Raw genomic sequence first — 22,101 nt, 5'->3', positions numbered from 1 at the left:
AGTTAAATTACAGAAGGAAGCTTCAAGTCCAGATTTCTCCAGGCTCCCAAACTAGATATCTAGCTATTATTTCATGCTTCTTCATTTATTGCTTTTTTTAATACTCATAAGCCAATGATTTCTAAAATATCCTCACATGAGTTGGTTAGCAAATATTAAGCACTTGCTTTGTGCCAGGCACCATGTAAGAGGTATTGGGAATGCAAAGAAAGGCAAAAATAGTCCTTGTCTTCTGGAAGCTCAGATAATAATGGGGGAGGCAACATGCAAATAATTATGTATAAACATGATATACAGATGGTGAGCTGGAGTTAGTATCAGGGTTCATGATGCAGCAATTCCTTTACCCAGGGAGATCAATCTCTCTTCAAATAATCTTAGAGAGTGAGAATTGCTTTGACAAAGAAGGTAAGTAACCTGTACATGATCTACACAATCAGAGCAAGGAGGGAAGTTAGGACTCTTGCACTAGAAGGCCAGTTCTTTGTCCACATCCTCCTATCCTACCAATGATGGAAATTTGGCTCTACTTCTGGGTCCCTAGGTTCTGTTATATGAGCTTTGGCCTCATTTTTTTAGGGCCCACATCATTTGCAAAACTTCCCAATTACTGAGACATTCTGAATTATTTTGGCTGCCTTACCCCATCATAGTTACCACTATCACTTTGTATGTTTTCTCCATTGTAAACTTCTTGACAAAAGGGACTGTCTTCATTGTATTTATAACCCTCAAAGCTTAGCGTCATCTCTGGACAGAGTAGGTTTTTAATAAATGTTCTACTGCTCTTGAATATCGGTTACTATAATCATTAATTATTCTAAATTTCTTTCTTTTTATCACCAACACCTAGCCCTATACCTGGTACAGAGATGTTAAAAAAATACCAGTTGATTGATGATGTCAAGATACCATAATTTGCCCAGCAGTATGTTCAGAATCACTGTTTTCTATTTATCCCTCTTTGGAATCTTTATTTGTGGATTCAGAACTATAAGTTCATTACAGTTCACCTAGTCTCAACCCCTTATTCTGCTGATAAAACTATATCCATCTCTGTCTGTCTGTCTATGTAAGCAGAAGGCCTGAAACTTGCAAAACATTCCATTGAGAGAATAAGAGTTGGAATTCAGAATATTTTTAGATATTAATTTCCTACCTTGAAATCCCATGAGATGCAATAACTGCAGTTCTCTTCTTAAAAATGTTTCTGAGTCCTTTCACTTTCTTTTAGATCAGGAACTGCTTTCCAAAAGATCTGCTTTCAGATTTTGAAAAACTTCATACAATAGTAATCAGTAGCCTTGGGTTCTAATTCCTACCAAGTCTAATCTTCTATTTGACCTTGAATAAGTCCCTACCCTGTTGAATACCCTCTTTGTCAAACTAACTTGGTAAATTACTGAGCTTTCAAGTTTCTTTTAGCTCTGACACTCTATACCTCTTCGAATATTTCTATTTCCTCTAGCTTTGAGAGGCTGTGTATTATAATGGCAAAAACATGAACTTAAAGCTAACAAGACCTGAATTTAAGTCCTATCTCGGATGCATACAAGGACTATGATCCAAAGCAATCAATGTTCTAGGCATCTCTCTAAAACTAAAAGTGGAAGAGAAGGCAACAGACTATGTTATTAGAGGCAGTTTCTCTACCCACTAGTTTCCTCTATTAATAAAAGAAATCCCATAAATATCAGAATTTTATCACAGATGGAGCATGATTCAGGGCCAGTAGAATGGTTGGTATTGTAATCTTACACGAGGTTTGTGTGCTACTGTGCCCTTTAATATATATATTTGTTCCCACATAAAGACTGATCTTATGAAAGAAGTGGCTATACAAAATTATGGACAAATGATCAGTACATTTTTGGCAAAATTTTAGAAGCTTCATTTGATGAATGTCAGTATTCTCTCTAAATTTTTTTGGACAAGATCATAAAATTGGTGGTTGCCACCTTCAAGAAGTCAATCTTTCAGTGTTAAAAGGGAGGATTTCCTAGACTTAGAAGAATGAGAAGTTTCTGACCAGCTATTATATGAGTTCCCTGAATTATTTGAAAGAACTTCACTAAATTCTAGACAAAGGCTGTCAGATTTTAGATATGACCCTACCCCTCTATCAGTGATTTTTGTAAAATGGTCAGTTACCTATATAATTATTTTTTTCTTTGATGAAATTTGTCCCCTTGATATAATTTAAGCTCATTCCCACTACTCTTTGGTTTATAAGAAAAATAAAATAAATGATGCCCTCTTGAAACTAATGATTTGTTAGAAAAATAGTTTGTACAAAAGTTCTCTAAAAGATGTCTGGACAGGTAATAAAAATGTGAACATTTCATATATAATGGGGCTCATTATGTAGGTAAAGCAATAGCTTCATCTCATGTCTAATCAGTATCACATCAGACACTGAATACATCACCAAAAACAGTAAGAAAAATGGAAACAAATCAACCTGAGCCAAAATGACATAAGAAATTCGTTGGGGGTAAGATTGAAATTGCTTTTCTAGATTGTGTTTGCATCTACTTCACAGTAAGTGTTGATAAATCACATTTAAAAGATTCCTTTCTGTTATTCAGATTGATTAGAGATAATGAAAATTTCTGCCACTCCAAAGAGTGAGGAATTCTTTAGAAGAAGCTATCCATCTATGGTAAGGTTAAAGGAAACTGAAAGAGTGAGCTGGTCCCACATGGGCAAGCATAAAAAGGCAACATCTGAGTAGTACAAGTAAATTCTACATTGAAATTGCATTTTATCTATATATTGAACTGAGAAGGGAAAAGGAAAAAATAGTGATGAAGAAAATGAGTGTTTAAAATGGAAGTGGAAACCCTAATAGGAGACACATATTAAATGACTTGCCCAAGTTATATAAATAAGAAGAATCTGATTCTAGATTTGAACTTAGGAATTACTAACTCCAGGTCTACCAATTTATCCTCTGTATCACATAACTACTTAACCTTGGGCCAAATTTCTTTGTATGACCCTTGTATTCTGTATCTGATACTGCTTCAGATCTAGTTTCCACTACAGATAAAGCACTATTTTCCACCAGTTTCCAGGCATGCACCTCTGCTATCCATATGTCTGCCATCAATTTTCTTTCTGGCCTGTAATAGTCCAGGGAATTCCCAGTTATGGCCATTCCTCACACTGCAGACTCAGTTAAATGAATTATACCATGAAACTTAATTGGGCTCACCTCAAGGCTGGGGTAGTAAAGGGAACTTTCAACTAAAGTATTGAAGGTGCTATAAAATATCACATGAAAAAGACCATGATTTTCCTGAAGTAAGACTGATGATGGGGATGAAGATGATATTTCTTTCTCTGTTTTATTTACCCCTGTGGCAAGAATGAATCCATTGAGAGGAGATCTCACTAACCAAATAATGTTTCTCTATTTTTGGCACACTACAGTTAGATGATTTTGTAAAATTTTGATTTTGGAATATCAAAGCATTTTAATTTTGCCTAATTTTAATTCAGATCTTTGTTTTGTTCTCTTTAGTGAATAAAATAACATATTGTGTGTTAGATTTTGTGAGCAGACACTGACACAAGGAAACTTGACAACTGACGCATTTGGCATCAAACAATCATTCCACAGTGGCTGAGTTCATCTTACAAAGTTTCTCTGAAAACCCTCAGGTTCAAATCATTATCTTCAGCATCTTCTTAGGACTTTTTATAATGGCATTCACTGGTAACTCAATCATTATCACTGTGATTATTCTAAATCCAGGCCTTCATTCTCCCATGTACTTTTTCCTTATTAATTTGGCCTTGATGGATAATCTCTCCACATCCACTGTAGTGCCTAAGTTGCTACAGAATCTAGTAAGCAAGAACACCATTTCCTATGGTGGTTGCATTGCTCAAATATATTTCCTCACTTTGTGTTTGGGATCTGAACTCTTGCTTTTCACAGCCATGGCCTGTGATCGGTACGCAGCCATCTGCCAGCCCCTCCACTATACCACTATCATGAGCAAGACAGTTTGTTGTCTCACAGCATCTGCAGTATGGGCTGTCAGTGTGGCCAATGCAACAGTACATATCATCATGACTGTTCGCTTGTCTTTCTGTGGCCCCAATGTCATTGATCATTTCTTTTGTAAAATGCCTCCATTATTGCCTCTCTCATGCTCCTCAACAGATGTCAACAATGTACTGCTCGTTGTGTCAGACATATTCTTTGCTATGTTAAATTTTCTGCTCATCCTGGTGTCCTATGGTTTCATCATCTCCAGTATCTTGAAGATCCGGACCAAGGAAGGGAAGAAGAAAGCATTTTCCACTTGTTCCTCCCACCTCATTGTGGTCACTGTGTATTACAGCACTATAATTTACATATACATTCTTCCTGGTTTGAGTCAATCTCTGAAGAAAGGCAAAGTGGCCTCAGTGATTTATGCCATAGTGACCCCAGCCTTGAACCCTGTGATCTACTCCCTGAGAAACAAGGATGTGAAAATAGCACTCAATAAATTATGTCCATTTCTTGGGAAATAATTGGTTATTTAGCAAACTGATACAGCTCAGCAAAATGGGATTGTGAGTAACTTCAGAATTTACATGTATCACAGCCTGGACAAATTTGCACATCATTTCTCCTGGGAGACAATGTTCCTGAACTCAGAATGTGCTGTTATGTGAACCAGTGAACTCCCTGGTTACATTTTTTCTTGAAGACTTTTAATGAAGGAATAGTCAAAATGACTTCAAAGAATGGCACAAAAGAATTTGAAGTACCATACCATGTCAGATCCATGGTGTAAGTAGAAAAGAATTTTTTTTTTACCAAGATATATTCTGAGAGATCATTCATTTGAAGGTTTGACTGCCTATTTTTTTACGTCAAATAGTTAAGTGAGACTTATTGGAATTTTTGTTATGAACTTGATAGGCTTCAAGGGAAATGAAAAAAAGCCTCAGTTAGGTCTCTTACACCACAAGACTGTTTTTGATTTAACTGAGGAATAAAGAAATGACCTCTTCTTACTCTCTCTTCATCCAAAGGAAAGGTCTTCAACTAAGGCTGATTGTACCAGAGAACTTTGGTGACTGTGGCAAGCCAAAAGTCACACAGAAAGGCTACCAGGATGAAGGATAGGACCTCAACTTGCTTCCATCTAGAACTCAGCTCTTCAGGCTTCAGTAACAAAAATGATCAAACAGAAAAAAAGAGTTTTATTGTGCCAGGTATGATAAAAGTAGTAACCTAGAAGACAAAAATAACAACAACAAAAACCCCTTATATTTAGAACTTTTAAAGAAAAAAGCATGCCTATGAAAATAATTAGAATTCTTCTGAAAAATGATGGAATTTTTTAAATTATAAAAGAAGTGAGAGCTATGGAAGGGAAAGGGATAATCACTTATATAGTGGCTATTATGTGCCAGTCACTGTGCTAAGCAAAATCATCACTTTGGATTCTCTCAGAAACCTGAAAAATAACAGAGATGAAACAAAAGTTAAGTGATTTGCTCACGGTCCTAAAGCTAGTTAAGTGTCTGAGGTCAGATCTGAACTCAAGGCTTCCTGACTACAAACCTAGAGCTCTATCCAATAGCCACAGCATGTCCTCAAGAACAGGAGGAGAGAATTACCAATAAAGCACCATAGTTTCACAGAAGGTGTATAAAGCCATACTCTAGTAAAAATTCACTAAAAATCAGAATGGACCAAATTATTGATTCTGAGTCAACATGATTATTTACAATAAAGTTAAAAGAATGAAAGTGATATTTGATATCCAAAAATAAGTGAGATAACTGAAAACTTACTGTGTAACAATTACCAAGAAAGTAGTTGGTTGGAGCACAAATCCCCTCTGAGATCTATAGTTTTTCAAAAAGAAAACTAAGTGGAGATTAGCCCTCAATTTTGGCTGGGTGGATAGAAATATTTTCTTTTCACTCAAAGTGACAATGTGAGTTTGGGGATTCTTAACAATGTGAGGCTTGCTTTTACAAAACTCTCTAATACTTCTTCATTCAGGATAACGTGAACTTCAAAACCAAAAATAAGGGAACTCTGATATCATTTTTCAAAAAATCATTAAAGAAATCCTCCACATAGGTACGAATAAGAGGAAAAATTGAAAATAGAAAGTATACACTGATAATCTCCTAAAAGAAAACCCAAAATAAAAATTCCTAAGTATGTTATTCCTAAGTATCCAAAGGTTCCAGAAAAAAAAGGAAAAAAATGCTATAATGTTAAGGGAATTTGAAGATCTTCCCTGCCCCTTAATAGGCTCATGTGATGACCTGCTTTGAGCTTTGGTCCAATGCACAGCTTGCTGAATGGGTGGAGCAAGATGGGCAAAACTGAAAGTCAAAGCTAAGGTAAAGCAGCTAGGGTGAGTGAAAAAGGTAGTAGTTTTGCCTAAGGGAGTTTGTTTGTATGGAAGCCTGATGGAGGGAAGGCTTGGGGATGGCCCTGATCCCTGCATTGATAATGTGTATAGATTTCTTTGTTACTATGATGGATTTTTTTTTCTGGTGTTTGAATAAACATCTTGGTTTCATCTCTGAGGAAAAGAGTTTATATTTTGTAAATTTACCCTGGAAATATGCATGCATATCCATAGTAACTGCTGTGGGTATGGTATTGACCTTACAATTACAAGCAGTCAGAAAAAAATAAAAATATTGAAGAATCACAATCAAGACTGAATAAGATTTAATAGTTACCATCCAAAGAAATGGAGAACATGGAATGAAATATTCTATGAGGCAAAATACAAAAGTCTACAATAAAGGATATCTTACTGAGTAAAAATGAATATTATATGTATCAATCAAAATGAACTTTGAATAGAATAGATTTTCAAATATTCTTGAAAAACAGAACTGTAAAGGACCTTTGAAATATAGGTAAAGAACTGTTTATATTCTAATGGAAATAGAAGAGAACATTTAAAGATTTCTCTTGAAATCCTATTATCACAGGGGTCATAGAGGAAGTCAACTAAGACAAAGACTGATAAATAGTTTTGTTTTGAAGATGTAAGAAAAAAGAGTTAGTTGGAGAACGTACATTGGGGAAGATGGGAGAAATATTGGAGCTTTGTTAAGACATAATCAGCTTTTATAAGTAGACATATGTATAAACGTGGATAAAGTGGGGAAACTGAATGTCCCTTGAATTAGACTTTAATCTAAAGTGGTCACAAGAGGGCATAACACACCCAGAGTTTAGTGCATAAATATGTTCAACTGAACAGGGATACAAAAAAAGAAAAAAGGAAGAGGGAAAGGAGAAAGAGAAGTTGAAAGGTGTATTTTGGAAGCTATTTGTTTTTAAATATAACAGACCTGAAGCTTGGAGAGGAGATAGTAAGGAAAAGGCTAAAAATGGGGAAAAGAGTAACAACTTTAAGTAAACAGGAATAAAAGAGTATAGAGTATTAAAAGTATAAGAGAATAAAATGGACAGGAGTAACAATTAGTTATCATAAATCTGAGTGTACTTGGGATGACTTCACCTATAAAATACATGAGCTTAAAAGAATTCGAGAGCAATTTTTCAAAAAAATATCTTTTCCAATACATATATTTGAAAACAAAAGATTTATATACAGTTGAAAAAAAGGCTTAGAGCAAAATCCATTGTTTCTCAGATGAACATAGAAAAGCAGTATTGTTGATTATAATTTCAGGAAATGATTCAGAAAAATAGACTTTATTAAAAGAGATTAACAAGTAAATTGCATTTTATTGAAAGGTAAAATGAATTTACTTTAATATTCAGCATTTATTCATCCAATGGCACATTTTCTTTATTCTTAAAATAAAATCTAAATGCATTATAGGGGAGAAAATCAATAAAATGATAATAATGAAGGAATCTCAATTTATTCCTATCAACCTTAAATAAATCTAATCATAAATAAATAAAGAGTTTAAAAAATTTGGTACTGTTTCCAAAAGAGTCTTTCTCTTTTGTAAAGAGAAAGAACAATCAGTGGAACAGACTCTGTACATAACACAGAGAAGCAAATGTACCTCCTCACTGTTGTTCATTCATGCCTAACTTTTTATGACCCTGGGAATGATATAGTCTGTGGGATTTTCTTGGCAAATACAATGGAATATTTTGCCATTTTCCTTCTTCAGTGGATTAAGGCAAACAGAAGTTATGTAGACTTGCCCAGGGTCACACAGCTAGTAAGTGTCTGAGGCTGGATTTGAACTCATATCTTCCTGACTCCAGGTCAGTGCTCTGTCAACTGAGCCACCTAGTGGTCTCCTATAAATCAATAAATACAAAGACCTTAGCTGCTGAGACAAGGACTCACTATTTAAGAACAACAACACTGATGTGAAAATTGGACAGCAGTGCAAGGGCAAGCAAAGTAGTATCTTTGATTGTTTTTATTTTAGTACAAAGTGCTTCTGATTATGATTAAAGGAGATCTTCCCTGCCCATGGATTGACCTCAGGTGGGGTTATTGAGAGACACTTACTTAGGGGAGGCTTGTTTCCTATGAAGGCCCACATCTTTCGCTGATTGCTAATGAGGCACTGGGTCAAGAGGGGTCACACCCTCTGGCTCTTAAAAATCTGAGATGGGGTTTTGCTTTGGGGCTTAGTTTTGGAAAAGAGTTTGTGTGCCAGATGAGATGCTGGGAAGCCACTAAGCAGCCCTCAGTGTTGAAAACCCGGATGTTGGCTCTTCCCTCTCTGGTAACTATATATGTATGTAATGGTGAGACAGTTAGATCTGCCTGTTGAACTATGATTTGTGTATTCCTTACTGTTAGACACTTTGGAAACACCATCTGTTGATTTAGATTTCTCTGTATTTTCTCTGAAGTTCAAGGTGCTGACTTTTTCCCCTGAACAACATGAATGATACATGTGCTCAATTAAAGTTATTGTTGATCCCTTGAAAGTTGCCTTTCTTTTTAAAAATGCAGATCTAAGAACGTATGATAACAGGGCCCCCTGTGTATATCGAGGTCCTTACTGATACAAGCAGTATGAAAGAAATTAGATTTAGACTTAACATCTCACACAATATAAAAGATAAGTTCCAAATGGATAAATGACCTACATATAAAAGGACACACTATAAACAAATTAGAAAAAAAAAAATGGGGAGAATTATCTGTCAGATGTATGGATAGATGAAAGTTCACGACCAAATGAGGAAGACAGTGTTACAGAAGATAAAATGAATATTTTTGTCTCTAAAAACTTTAAAAAGTATATATACAAATAAATTTCATTAAACTATGATTGAGAGATAACAAGAAAAATATTTACAGAAAGTTTATCTCAAATTAATTTTTTTATAAAATTCTAGTTTCTGAATAACTAAGGAGCTGATTTAAAGTCATAAGAAAAAGACCCTTTCCCCAACTGACAAATGGTGTAAGACATTAAGAGACAGATATCAAAGGAGAAAAATCAGGATAGCTATGGTAGTATGAAAAGTACTCTCATTGGTAATTAGGAAAAGAGCAAATCAGAGCAGTTTTGAGATTCCACCTCACTCATCACAGTGGCAAAGATAAAGCAGAAAATTATTAGAAGTAGGGGGACATGGGAAAATTGGTGGATTGATGGACTCACAGTGTTCCTTTGAGTGGATAAAACTATTCTGGAAAGCAGTTTGGAATTATGAAAAGTTCCTAAACAGCAAATGTGCTTTGAATGTTATATATTAATTATATGCATATGTATACATACATACCATATATAAACACATACATATGCACATACATATAATATACACACACACACACACACACACACACACATATATATATGTATATATATACACATAGACACACACACACACACACACACACACATACAGCCATTGAGGGAATTTGTTTTGCTTACTCTAAATATTTGTTAAAAGAAAGGTGTTCTTTTTTTTTTCACTGAGGTTAGGAAGACAGAGAGAAACAATGGATTTTCTATTATTTTTTTTTTATATAGGGAAGTAGAGATATTACAGATTCTAAATGCTACATGAATTTTCATATGATGTCACTTTACTATTAGTTTCATTTTGTTGCAGGAGATGTTTCAGGAAGTGGGAGTAATCTATAAATATCTGTAAGTAATAATAAAAGTAAACCTATAAATAAAGGTGTCTATAAATATGTTTGAAATGTAAAAACATAATATTAAGAAGTTTCTTTAAAGAAGTACTCTTGTATATTTTAGCTACTCACAAATTGATACAGACCCTTCAATTTTTTTTCCAGTGCAACCTCTTGCACTGTATATCTTTATTAGTTTGAATTTCAGAGATGAATGGAAACTTATAGACTATGTATATCACACCATGGCTGCATATAAATTCCCTCTGAACAACTTAGTTGTCTGGTTAAAAACCTGGAGTGAGATCTTTGGAGGAAACCTGGTACATTTCTGGAGAATTCTAATTGTCAGGAAGATTTTCCTTATAGCTGTAAGGGAAAGCAAAGTAGGATGTTTTACTTTTTCCGGATTGAGTTTTAACCCATCAAGTGCCTTTGGCTTTGATTGAATCAAGAGTCTTTGATTGGAAACAGGATATTCATTGTATTGCTTGAAGGGAGAGAGAAACAGAGCTGAGAGAGAAGAGGGAGAAGCAGAGTTGAAAGCAAGCATGAGAGGACTAGGGGAACTGGCTTATGAGGAGGTCTAACAGAAAGAATGTGATATCGGCTCTCCCTCTGTTGATCTGTGTTGATTTCTCAGACAGAAGTCCTATCTGTTAGTCTGTGTTAATTTATCAAACGGAAGTCCTGTCTTGATGACACTGGTAATGTGTATAAACATTGTTATAGCACTGTTAAGCTTTGTTTTCCTAGAAACAGAAACTCTGGGCAGGAGCCCCTGGAGCCTGCTGTGAGGCAGAAGCAGGAAGAGTTTGGAGACCCATGAGTTGAGACAAGGAGCAGGAGCAGAGATGTGCCTTCATGTGAACTCAGCCAAGAATGGAGATGGAGCCTTGAGGTTTGAAGTTAGCCTCAAGTCAAGATGAAAGAGGACTTTACTTGGAGACTGTGTATTGATCAAAGAGGTTGTTCTTACCATGACCTAGGGATGGATGGTGCAGTATTTTCTCCTACCCCATAAGGATGCATCATGCATGGGAAGACCCTAGTCTGGGACCCCTGACTTTGTGGATGAAATTGTATATGCTATGTGCCATATGACCTACTGAGTGTTGTGAGATACATATATACATGAGATGATATGTTTTGCTTAAGGATGTTGCTAAGAATGTTATGCCTTACTTTACTGAACAATGCTTAATTTATTGCTGAATAAATAGAGAGTTCATTATACTGTGTGATTAGACCCTTAAAATTATTCACAGCAGTAGTCCTCAGGTGTGCTGACATGATGGGTATTACAATAACTAACAAATATATTTCTAGACAGCTTTCCTCTCATTTATTGGTCCTCTGGCTACCAAGCAGGAAAAAAAATCTAATCCCTCTTATTTTTGACAGCCCTTCAAAAATTTAAAGCTTGTGGTGAGTGACTACCCCAGCAGTCATCATTCCAGGTGTGAAAAGCTCATAGATGAATACAAAGACAAAATGAGACTTTTTCTAATATTGCTCAGTAATTATTTTTCATTTGTGTCCTTAGCAACATGGCAGTCCAACATTCTGTCAGTAGAATCCAGGAATACTAGAATTGGAAGAGACTTTAGAGTGTGCCTAGTACAATCGCATCAATATAGATGAAGACATGGAAACTCAGAGAGAGGAAGTTCCTAGCCAAGTGTTATGGCTCTTTTATCAGAGAAGGAATTACTCCTGGTTCTTAGACCTTAGAGACTGAACCAGTATCTTAGTCCTGACTTTCCTCTATCATTTCCCAGAAAGGTTGGGGCTTATAGGTCAGTGGAGAAGTCAAGATTTCAATGATGCCTCTGGATAACTTCACTGCCCACCTCAGCCTTGGAATGACAGGGGAACAAACTGAACAGTGCTATGCAATATATTTTACAAAGCAGGAGTTTGCTAAGGTATTTTTTACAACCTTAATTTTTCTCCCATAGGAAGCCTGGGAGAGTGGATAAAGAGCCTCAAACAGATTAGCACTTGTTGGCTATGTTATAGAGAAAATTCTTATTCAAATAGGAGTGGGGACTAGATGGTCTCTGATGTCCCATCCAGCTCCAGGGTTCTGTGATTCTATGTTTGGAGCTGAGTTCCCTTCCTTTCCCCTGTTTTGGTAATTGGGTAACTAATTTAACCAATTAGTTAAATAAAAGGGAAAGTGGAACCATAAAGAAACATATTGTCTGTTGGGTGAGAGTCCTAGCATCATCTGAATGTTTCTGTCTCTGTCTGTCTCTCTCTTCCTCCTCTCTTCCCTCTCAATTTTTGTTAATTAAAATACAATTTAGTCAAAAATAGGGTTCAGGGGCTACAGATGGGGAATGGCGAATACACTTTCCTATGAGGTCACTATATGTTTAATTTCATTTCTTTTATTCTATTAAAAGTAATCTCTCCTGGAGTGAGCATGATCTGTAAATGTTTGTAATTTAAAAATAAAGAATGTCAATTAAACTTTAATTAAGAGAATAAGCACAGATAAGAAGAAACAAAATTATTGCTTTTTCATTTACTTAGAAAATCCTGAACTAAGATGTAATTGAAATAATCAACAACCTCAGAGTTGTTTCAGGACTTAAACTCTACTTGGCATCTGCTGTCTGCCTGTTTTTCAGCTCCATGGAACTAGATCCTCCTCCCAGCATTACTAATGATCTCATTACCATGCAGCTAAACCATATTGTGATTGACACCATGTCCCTCAGCTTTCTCTCCTCTCTGAGAAGAGGACTGGAAGGTGGAATAACCAGCTCCTCCCATTGCCTTTCTTTGTAGAGGCAGAAAGTAGATTTTTAGCACTCTCTACTTTGCACCAGCTGCTCTTCCTCTGTTTTGAACTCCACAGTACCTCTCAATGTCCCTCCCACCCTTTTTCTGCCTCCTTTTGTGTTATCTCTCTTAGTTAATTGTAAGCTTCTTGAGGGTAGGGATTGTTTTTCTTTTTCATTTAATTATATCCCAGTGCTTAGCTCAGTGACTGGTGCATAGCAGGTATTTAAAAAATATTTATTGGATTAAAAAAACAAATCTAAATAAGCCATCAGCATTTATGTATGTTGCCAACAAACTCCAGCAGGGGGAGATAGAAAGTGAAATTCCCTTAAAATTACAGAAAGTAAAATATTGGTGATTTTATTTGTCAAGAATCAGATCTGAACCTCTCCTGCAGCCCTCCCTACCTGAATTTATGAATAAAACTACAAAACATTCTTTATAGAAATAAGTTGAGGAAATATTCATTGTTTAAGTATAGGCCAAGCCAACATAATAAATATGTGATACTAGCTAAATACATTTACTCGTTCTGTGCCTTACCAATTGAACTACCAAGTGATTACTTTACAAAGCTAAAATAAGAAGAAGTAAAAGTAATAAGAACTTGCATATACAAGGAACAAAATGTGTAATATTTCAAAGTACTTTCACATTTTAAAGGAGATAGCCTGGGAGAGTGTAAATTTTTCGGAATGTGAAGACGCAAAGCCTGTATTACATTCCAAGTTTTGCCACTCTTTTACTTTGTAGCTTAACGCATGTTACTGAACATGCCTCCATTTTTCTACTAATAAAATGGAACTGAGTACTTTAATTGCGATGCTGCTAGCCCTCAAAAACCAGAATGATTTCTTTCATTTGATACTTCTGACAACTCCATGAGATAGTCAGAATAAATATTTTTCTCCCTTCACAGAATATAAAAATCAGTTTGAGAAAAGGTGATTTGCCCAGGGTCACATAGGGAACAGGTGGCAGTCATTTTTGTATTGATGTTGCTTGGGTACCCAGAATGTATAGATCAACAAAGTAAACTTTATTTCCAACACACACATACACACACACACACACACACACACACACACACACACACACACACACACACACCTGATTTGTCCTAGCAAAATAGCAAGATATATATATAGAGAGAGAGACAATGAAGGAGAACTTTTTGATTTTTTTTCTGTATCCACAGTGATTATTAACACAATACCTCACACATAAAATGTGCTTAATAAACGCTTGTTGACCAACCAGCGGTATAGGCTGCCAGGACTTCTGCTGTACACCTTGTCTCCTCCACCCACCTCTTCAAGGGACAATTTTCCATCAGTCCTTGAAGTTTCTACTAGGATTTAATAGATGAACCTACTATTGCGATAGGAAATTTCCTGTTTCCATTTGACTTTCAGGTAGTTCTTAGCAAACACTCCATAGTTTCATTGTGTTACATAATATGTTAGATAAATATTATATAAATATGCGGAGAAAAAGCCATGAAGTAGACCACTCTAGAATTCAAAATCTCAAATTCAGAGAAGCATGAGTAATTGATTAATATTCTATTAGGAAGCAGAGCAACATTCCTGAGCATCCAAAACATGTCCTGGAAGACAAAAGCTTTTGCTATCAGTCATTCTTGACCTTTGTCCAAATCCTAAAACAGAGTCAAGTTAATTAGAGGAGACTTAGCAGGTATCCTCAGTCACAGAATCAGAAGTTTGGAAGGGTCATCATCTCCTGAAGAAAGACAACACTTTCTTGATTCCCACTTTGACTTCTTTGTTCCTCAAAGTGTAGATAAGAGGGTTGAGGGTGGGAGCCACCGATGTGTATATCACAGATACAACTTTATCCTTATCCAATGAGTAGCTCGAAGATGGCCGTATATAGGTGTAAATTACGGTGCTGTAATACATACTGACCACAATGAGGTGAGAGGAACAGGTAGAAAAAGCTCTCCTTTTGCCCTCAGTGGTGCGGATTTTCAGGATGCTGGAGATAATGCAGGCGTAGGAGAGCATTGTGATCATGAAATTCCCCACAGCTAGGAATACATCTGCTGTGAAGGCCATGGTTTCATTTAGGGAGGTAGGGCTGCAGGAGAGCTTCAGTAAAGGGGGGATCTCACAGAAAAAGTGGTTAACTATATTAGAATGGCAGAAAGACAGTTTTATCATTAGACCAGTGTGTACACTAGTGTTGATAATACTGATTATCCAAACACTAGTAGCTAACAGCAAACAGATCCTCTTACTCATCATGGTGCTGTAGTGGAGGGGATGGCAGATGGCCACATACCGATCATAAGCCATAGCAGTGAAGATCAACAACTCAGCCCCTAAGGACCAAGTGAAGAAGAATAGCTGGGCCATGCAGCCTTCATAGGAAATAGTCTTCCCACCCATCATATTCTCCAGTAATTTTGGAAGAATTGTGGAGGTGCAGAGGACATCAACCATGGCTAAATTGATGAGGAAGAAGTACATTGGTGTGTGCAATGCTTGGTTAAAGCTGATTGTAACAAAGATGAGGATGTTCCCTGAGAGGGCTACTGTGTAGAGGGAGAGGAACAAGACAAAGAACAAGGACTGAAGATGAGGGGCTTCTGAGAATCCTTTTATTAAGAAATTAGTAACTAATGTCTGATTTATCCATGCCATTAGGGAAGGTTAAATCTTGATGAAATCAAGAAAGTCACAGAAATTCCATTTTCCTTCATCTGCTTCATTATGATGTAGTATAAGATAAAGAAAATATGTATATTAGTATTAAATGTTGCTAATTCAACTCTTTTAAAAACATGCTTATAGGAACACTAGGACCCTTGACCATCCTGATGCTTGGAGTCAAGATCCTTTTATGGACCAGAAACATCAATTTATTATATTGGGCAGAGGATCGAGGGGCTACAGAGATTTTGAATATTCTACTTATCTGACTTGATCAGAGCAGTTCTGATCATTGTATTTTCCTTGGACTAATTCTCTTATGGTTAAAAGTTCCCACACTCCTCACTCTCCAAATCCCTAGTATATTGTATCATCTTATTCCCCAAACCCTATTCACTTAAATCCTACCTGCAGCAAGGTCCAATTTTCTGCTGCTTATTTGTCCACACTATCTACTACACCCTCTGGAGCTCCCACACTATAATTGTCAAATGGCTTCATTCTATACCTCTTCTTATTTTCCTTCCACCTTCTGAGTTTCATTGAACTCTAACTTTATGAGATGATATTGCATCATTAGCCATATTTTTCAGTACTTATTACAGTTTTTCATATTACCAGCTCATTAGTCCTAAAGAGGGAGAGGTGGAATACTCTTTGCTTCCCATTGCCACTTCTAGATTCCCTCTACTGCCATCATTTTCAGCCTCACTTCCTTTGAATTTCCCTTTACTTTTTCACTCAATTCAGATCTTGATGGCTATTATCTACTAACTACAGAATATTCTCCCTCCTTCTTCAGTGTATTCCGTGGTTGGTTCACAGTTTCCCACTGTACTGCAACACCTGTTCTCAAACTGTCATTTTTCAGTCACATTCAACTCTTTGTGACCCCAGTGGGATTTTTTTGGCAGAAATACTGGAGTGGTTTTGCCATTTCTTTCTGTAGCTCATTTTATAGGTGAGGGAACTGAGTTTTTTGACTTTGCTAGAGTCATACAGTTAGCAAATGTCTGAGACTGGATTCAAATTCAGGAAGTTGAGCTTTCTGATTCTAGGGCTGAACTCTCTCCATTGAGCCACTTAGCTGGTGAGGCGTTCTCAAGCCAGAGGACTTCAGCTTGCATGTTGATATTGCCTCAAATATTCTAGCTCATTGATTCATCAATATACTCAACTTCCATGACATATACTCAACATCTTCCATTATACCTTAGTTATATACAGAGATAGACACATACTTGCTATCACCCACAAATTTCCCACTTCTATAGTGATGAACTCTGAAATGTTTTATCAGAGTTTTTATCTGATTATCTGGTCTATCTCTCACTATGTATTATTCCTCCTAAAATTTTCTTTATTCTCATCACAATCTATAATTCTGTTACCTTTCAGTAATTTCCCAATCGTCACTCTGGCTTTGTCCATATTCTATTCCTTTCCCTGTCTCTGTCTTTTGATGAATCATTAAAGCTCTGCACTATCTTATACTCTCAAATCCCTTTGTTCTATTGTTTTTCAGACATGCAAAACCCCAACTCTGAATTAATTAATTCTACCTACCACCTCCTCTACTTCTACATACAGGCTACCGAATGGAGTTGAGGGAAGTAGTGCAATTGTACTGATAGAGTCCACTACAGGTTTATGCTATTGAATCTTATCTAGAACATGACTGCATCAAAGTGATTCTTTGAATTCTCCCCAATAGATCTTTCTGTCTCATTGCACTGGTTGTCCCAAACTTATTATTCTCTTCTTAAACATCCCATAGAACCCCCTCCTCTCACATTTTTAGTTTAGTTTGAGAATCTCCCCTCATGTTTTACTGAGAAAATTGAAGCCATTTATTTTAAGTATCTTTTCTTCCCCCATATCTTGATCTTTTCCCTTGTCCCCCAAGTTACTACGGACAATGGGCATTGTCCTATATTATTATCATCATCTGTTATTTTCTCAGTTACTCCAGTCTCTGAGGAAGAGATGAATCATCTTCTTGCCGAGGCTAATCCTTCTATGTGTGCCCTTGAATCCAACCACTGTCTCCCTTTGAAGATTGCCTGCATTATAATTCCCTTTTCAAATTTTTAATTTCTCTCTTTCTTCTGGCTCCTTCTCTGCTACCTACAAACATGCCTACATCTCCATCTTTAAACAACTTTCACGAGATCCTAGTATCTCCTATCATCCTATGTATTATTTTATGTCATCAGCCAAACATTTTTAAAAGCTGTGTACACTAGGTGTCTCCAACTGTTCTCTACTCACTATTTTTTTTTTTGTCTTTTGTAAACTGGCTTCTGACTTCATCATTCAGCTAAAGTTGCTTTTCCCAAAGATGTTTGATGTCTTAATTGTCAAGTTTTGTGATTTCTTCTCAATTTTGACCCTTCTTGACCTCTATGTAGCATTTCACAATGGTGACCACTTTCTTCTTCTGGATTATCTCTCTGGGCTTCTGACAGCATTGTTTACAGTTTCTCATACCTGTCTATCTTTCTCAGTCTTATTTGCTAAATAATTGTGTATGCCATTACTCTAATTGTGAATATATCACAAGGCTCTGTTTTGACTCATGTTTCTTTTCTCTATATATAAAATGACCTTATCAGCTTCCATGGATTAAATTATCTTCTATATGCAAATAATTGCAAGGCATAGTCACGCTGGCCACTGTTCTGTACTTCAGTCTCACAGAGGCAATTGCCTATTCAACATTTCAAACCAGCATCTCATAACACCACAAACTCAACATGACCATAATAGAACTCATCTTTTCTCTCAAGCATACCTAATTTTCATAATACAGTTAAGGGTGCCAACAACCTTCCCTGGATCTCAGACTGTGACAACAGTCCAGGTAACAACCTCAATATTATCCTCATCTCTTCATTCTCATTCCAAGTATTAAATTAGTTGCCATGTACTTGACCAGCTCAATCAATTTTTGCTTCCATTTCAACTATATCTCTAGTAAATGTCCTTTTCTTTCTTCTCACCTCAGTTCAAGCCCCCATCACCTCTTTCCTTGAGTATTTCAAGAGTCTCCTAAATGATGTTCTTACCTCAAATCTCTCCCTACTCCCAGTCATCCTCCATATTTTTTTCCTAAATTTTTCCTAAATCTCAGTTAAGATGATGGCACTGCATCCTTCATTCAATAAATTCCAATAGCTTTCTATTACCTCTAATCTAAAATATCAATCCTTCTCTCCTACCTTTAAAACTTTTCATATTTTTTTTCCATTTCATCCCTTTCTACGTTCTCAGAATTATTCTGCATTACTCTTCTCCATTCATTATGTAATCTTGTCATGCTGATCAATTGCTGTTATTAACTGAAGACATTCAGCCTCCCATTTCCATACATTTGCATTGATTCTCCCCTAAGGCTGCAATATTCTCTCTCCTCACATCTGTCTTTTAACATATCTACTTTCCTTCAAAATTCAACTCAAGTACTACCTTCTACATGAAACCATTCTTGATCACCTCTGTGCTAGTATCCTACCTCTACTAATTCAGAATTATGTGCATAATTCATATTGCTCATATTCTGTACATATTTATCTATGTATATATTATCCCTCATTAAAATGTATATTCCTTAAGGGCAGAGTTGGGTTTGCTTTTTCTTTATAGCACCAGTATTAGCACCATATAGCAATGACTGAACATAGTAAACACTTAATAAAAACTTGTCAATTGGCTGACTGAATGAATATTTAGGAAAAATTAAAGTTTTCTGACTGAACTTAGAAAATCTGGGTCTAGTCCTACTTCTACTTCTCTCTAGCTGTATGATTTTGGCCAAGAAGGTATCATGGTGCTTTGGAAATAGCACTGGCTTTGGAGTGAGAAGATTTTAGTTGAAATACAACGTCTGATGCTTAAAATCTATATGATCTCCAACAAGTCACTTTAACTATCTATTTCAGTTTTCTCATCTGTGAAATGAGGGTATTAGAAAAGATGTCCTCTAAGATCCTTTCTAGCTCTCAAGCTGTAATATCACGCTCTCATTTAGACCTCCTGGGTCTATTTTCTCACTTGGAAAAATGGGAAAAAATGCCCTTTCTCACTTCCTTTGCAGGATTGTTCTGAATACTGAATGAGGTGAAGGATATCAAACCACTTTGAAAGTTGTAAATTAGCACATAAATGTCCAGAGGTCTTGTGGTGGTGGTTGGGATGACATTGGAAATCCCACAAGGATGCTAGACTCTCTCTTCAGCTACCCTCAGCTTGACCCCACCAGTATCCCTTCACCTTTCACTAGAGATCCATTAATCCAATCAAAATTATCATTGCAACTGGGATAAAAGTGTGATAATATTCTACTGCCTTATGACTCCACTCACAATCTCTCTGACTAGTGAAACTCAAGTTGCCTTCTCCAGCTATCACTTGGAAACAAGTACTAAACCTCCCGGAGAAAGCAAGGACATCTCACTTTTGTCTTTGTATCCCAGAGGTTTGTAAGATGCTTAAAACATAATGGACACTTAGTAAATGCATAATTATAACTGGTTGAATGTTAATATCATCAGTAGCATTAGTATTTAGGATTAAGTAACTTAGAATCTTGTTTTGGGTCATAAACCAAAAGGGATTTCAGCATTGAATTTTAGAATACATGGAATTAAAGACAGAATAAAAATCCCCTCCGGCAGTTATTCTGATTAGTAAAGAAGCATCTAGGTTTTTAGCCTCATCTATGCTACATGACTTGTATATTCAGTCAAACAAAGTTCATAAACACCTTGATCAAAGACAGCTTTGAGATACTATTGAAGCTGACCTCTTGTCTGTTACTGGTAAAGATTGGCTGGTGATTTAATTCTGTATGTGCATGTGGTAAGGCAGGGGGAGGAACTCTATCAATATTTCTGAGCCCTATTCATGTTTTCCTAGTGTTGGGCAATGAACTGGCACAGTTATTATAAAGTGGTAAATGCTTAATAAATTTTTGTTGACTGAATGACTATCACTAAAAGAAAGTTATCTCTAACTCTTACAGTTCTTCTATGAGCACTTCTTGACCTTGAACTAACTTTATTCATCAGAACTTCATTATCTCTTCTGGTAATAGGATAATCATAAAGAAATTTGGTCTCTCAATTTGGTCAGGGTGCTCCCATTCTATAGTTTGGTCTGTTTCCTGGGTGTTGTGATCTGTGACAATTATACAATCAAGACAATAAAGGAATACTCAGAAGGTCAAAGATACAGATAGAACTGACTTTAAGTCAAGGAGTCATCACCACTAAGGTCTCAGTGTTCTGCGTACCCAGACCTCAAGCATCTCACTTCAGAGTCTCTTCACAAGATGCCTCTTGAGTCACACAAAGTATAAGGGAATATAAAGGAAACAAAGAGGAAGTCACCAAGGAATTTGGGATTACAAAAGGTCCAGATTTCCATTACAGGGAGATGTCATTCACTTGTTCTCTCTTTTCCCAAGAAAATTACCTATATTTCAGATATAGAAAGTTCTACTGGACCAGAGATCCCTTGTTCTCATTCTGTCTGCTCAGAATGAAGAATTGGTGCTTTTGTGAAAACACTTCACAGCAGCTACTGCCTTCTTGTCCCCAGTCTCTAATCCCCACTAATCCAATTTCTCTGCTTTCTGAGTATATTAAACATTGTTAAGGTCTCACTGTTGTGATGATGATGATGATGATGATGATGATGATGATGATGACGAGCACGACGACGACCACGACGATGGTGGTGCTGATGGTGAAAAAGAAAAAGGATGACACATGATAATGACTGTTTGTATTTATATAACCTGCCTTACTGGGGTTGTTGTATGAAAACCTACTGGGGAGGCAGAATTCCATTATGATCATATTATTAGCAGAAGACAGTGAATGATTCAATGCCAACATAAATTGAACTACCAAGTTCAAGGTAAATGAAGAACCAAATAAAAATCATAAAAGACAGAGAGATCATTTCTCATAGTGACAGTCTGTCAGGCAACAAGAAACCCACTTTGAAAATTCTAAAATGAAATACTATGGAGAATTTTTATTTTTGTTTTTTTAATATTTATAAAATAAATCAATACCTAGAAAAAAGTGTGGCATAATGGATCAGGAGATGGCCTCCAAGTCAGGAAACCTGGGTTCGTCTGACACAGTCTTGGTGTGTGACACTGAGCAAATCACTTGAACTTCTTAACGTTCCAGACAACTTACTAAGAATATGTTACTAGACAGTGACTAAACTGAATCATTAGAGGAAAGTTCTTCATTTATAGGATATCATAAGTGTGATTAAAAGAAATCTAATTCTAATACCTGATCTTTGCCCATATCTCATTTCAGATACAGACTTCATAGAGGGACATTTTGAAGATTTCCTCACTATGGACCTATATAGTCCAGAAAAGCATCATCATCATCACAATAATAACCCACATAATAATGTGCTTCATAGTGTACAAAGAATTTTCCTCACAACTCTATGTGATAGCATATTATTATTATTATTATTTCCATTTTACTGATGAGTAAACTGAGGCTCAGATTGTA

The 22,101-nt window shown here is 36.2% G+C and overlaps 2 protein-coding genes across 2 annotated transcripts; one reads left to right on the top strand and one right to left on the bottom strand.

The window, feature by feature from the left end:
• Positions 1-3,588: 3,588 nt before the first annotated feature.
• Positions 3,589-4,530, top strand: LOC140514435 (olfactory receptor 13A1-like; the record flags this gene model as incomplete). Its single annotated transcript, XM_072624832.1, has 1 exon — positions 3,589-4,530. A coding segment is annotated over one exon (942 nt), but the record flags the coding sequence as incomplete, so codon positions are not given.
• Positions 4,531-14,614: 10,084 nt separating this feature from the next.
• LOC140524836 (olfactory receptor 13G1-like) lies at positions 14,615-15,559 on the bottom strand. Its single transcript, XM_072639673.1, has one exon. It carries the CDS (start codon positions 15,542-15,544, stop codon positions 14,615-14,617), a length of 930 nt encoding a protein of 309 aa, XP_072495774.1. The 5' UTR covers positions 15,545-15,559.
• Positions 15,560-22,101: the final 6,542 nt, after the last annotated feature.

This window comes from Notamacropus eugenii, chromosome 1 (assembly GCF_028372415.1).
Source record: "Notamacropus eugenii isolate mMacEug1 chromosome 1, mMacEug1.pri_v2, whole genome shotgun sequence".
NCBI classification, from domain to species: Eukaryota; Metazoa; Chordata; class Mammalia; order Diprotodontia; family Macropodidae; genus Notamacropus; species Notamacropus eugenii.
Note: the sequence above shows the minus strand (reverse complement) of the source record. Positions and strands in the feature narration are given on the sequence as shown.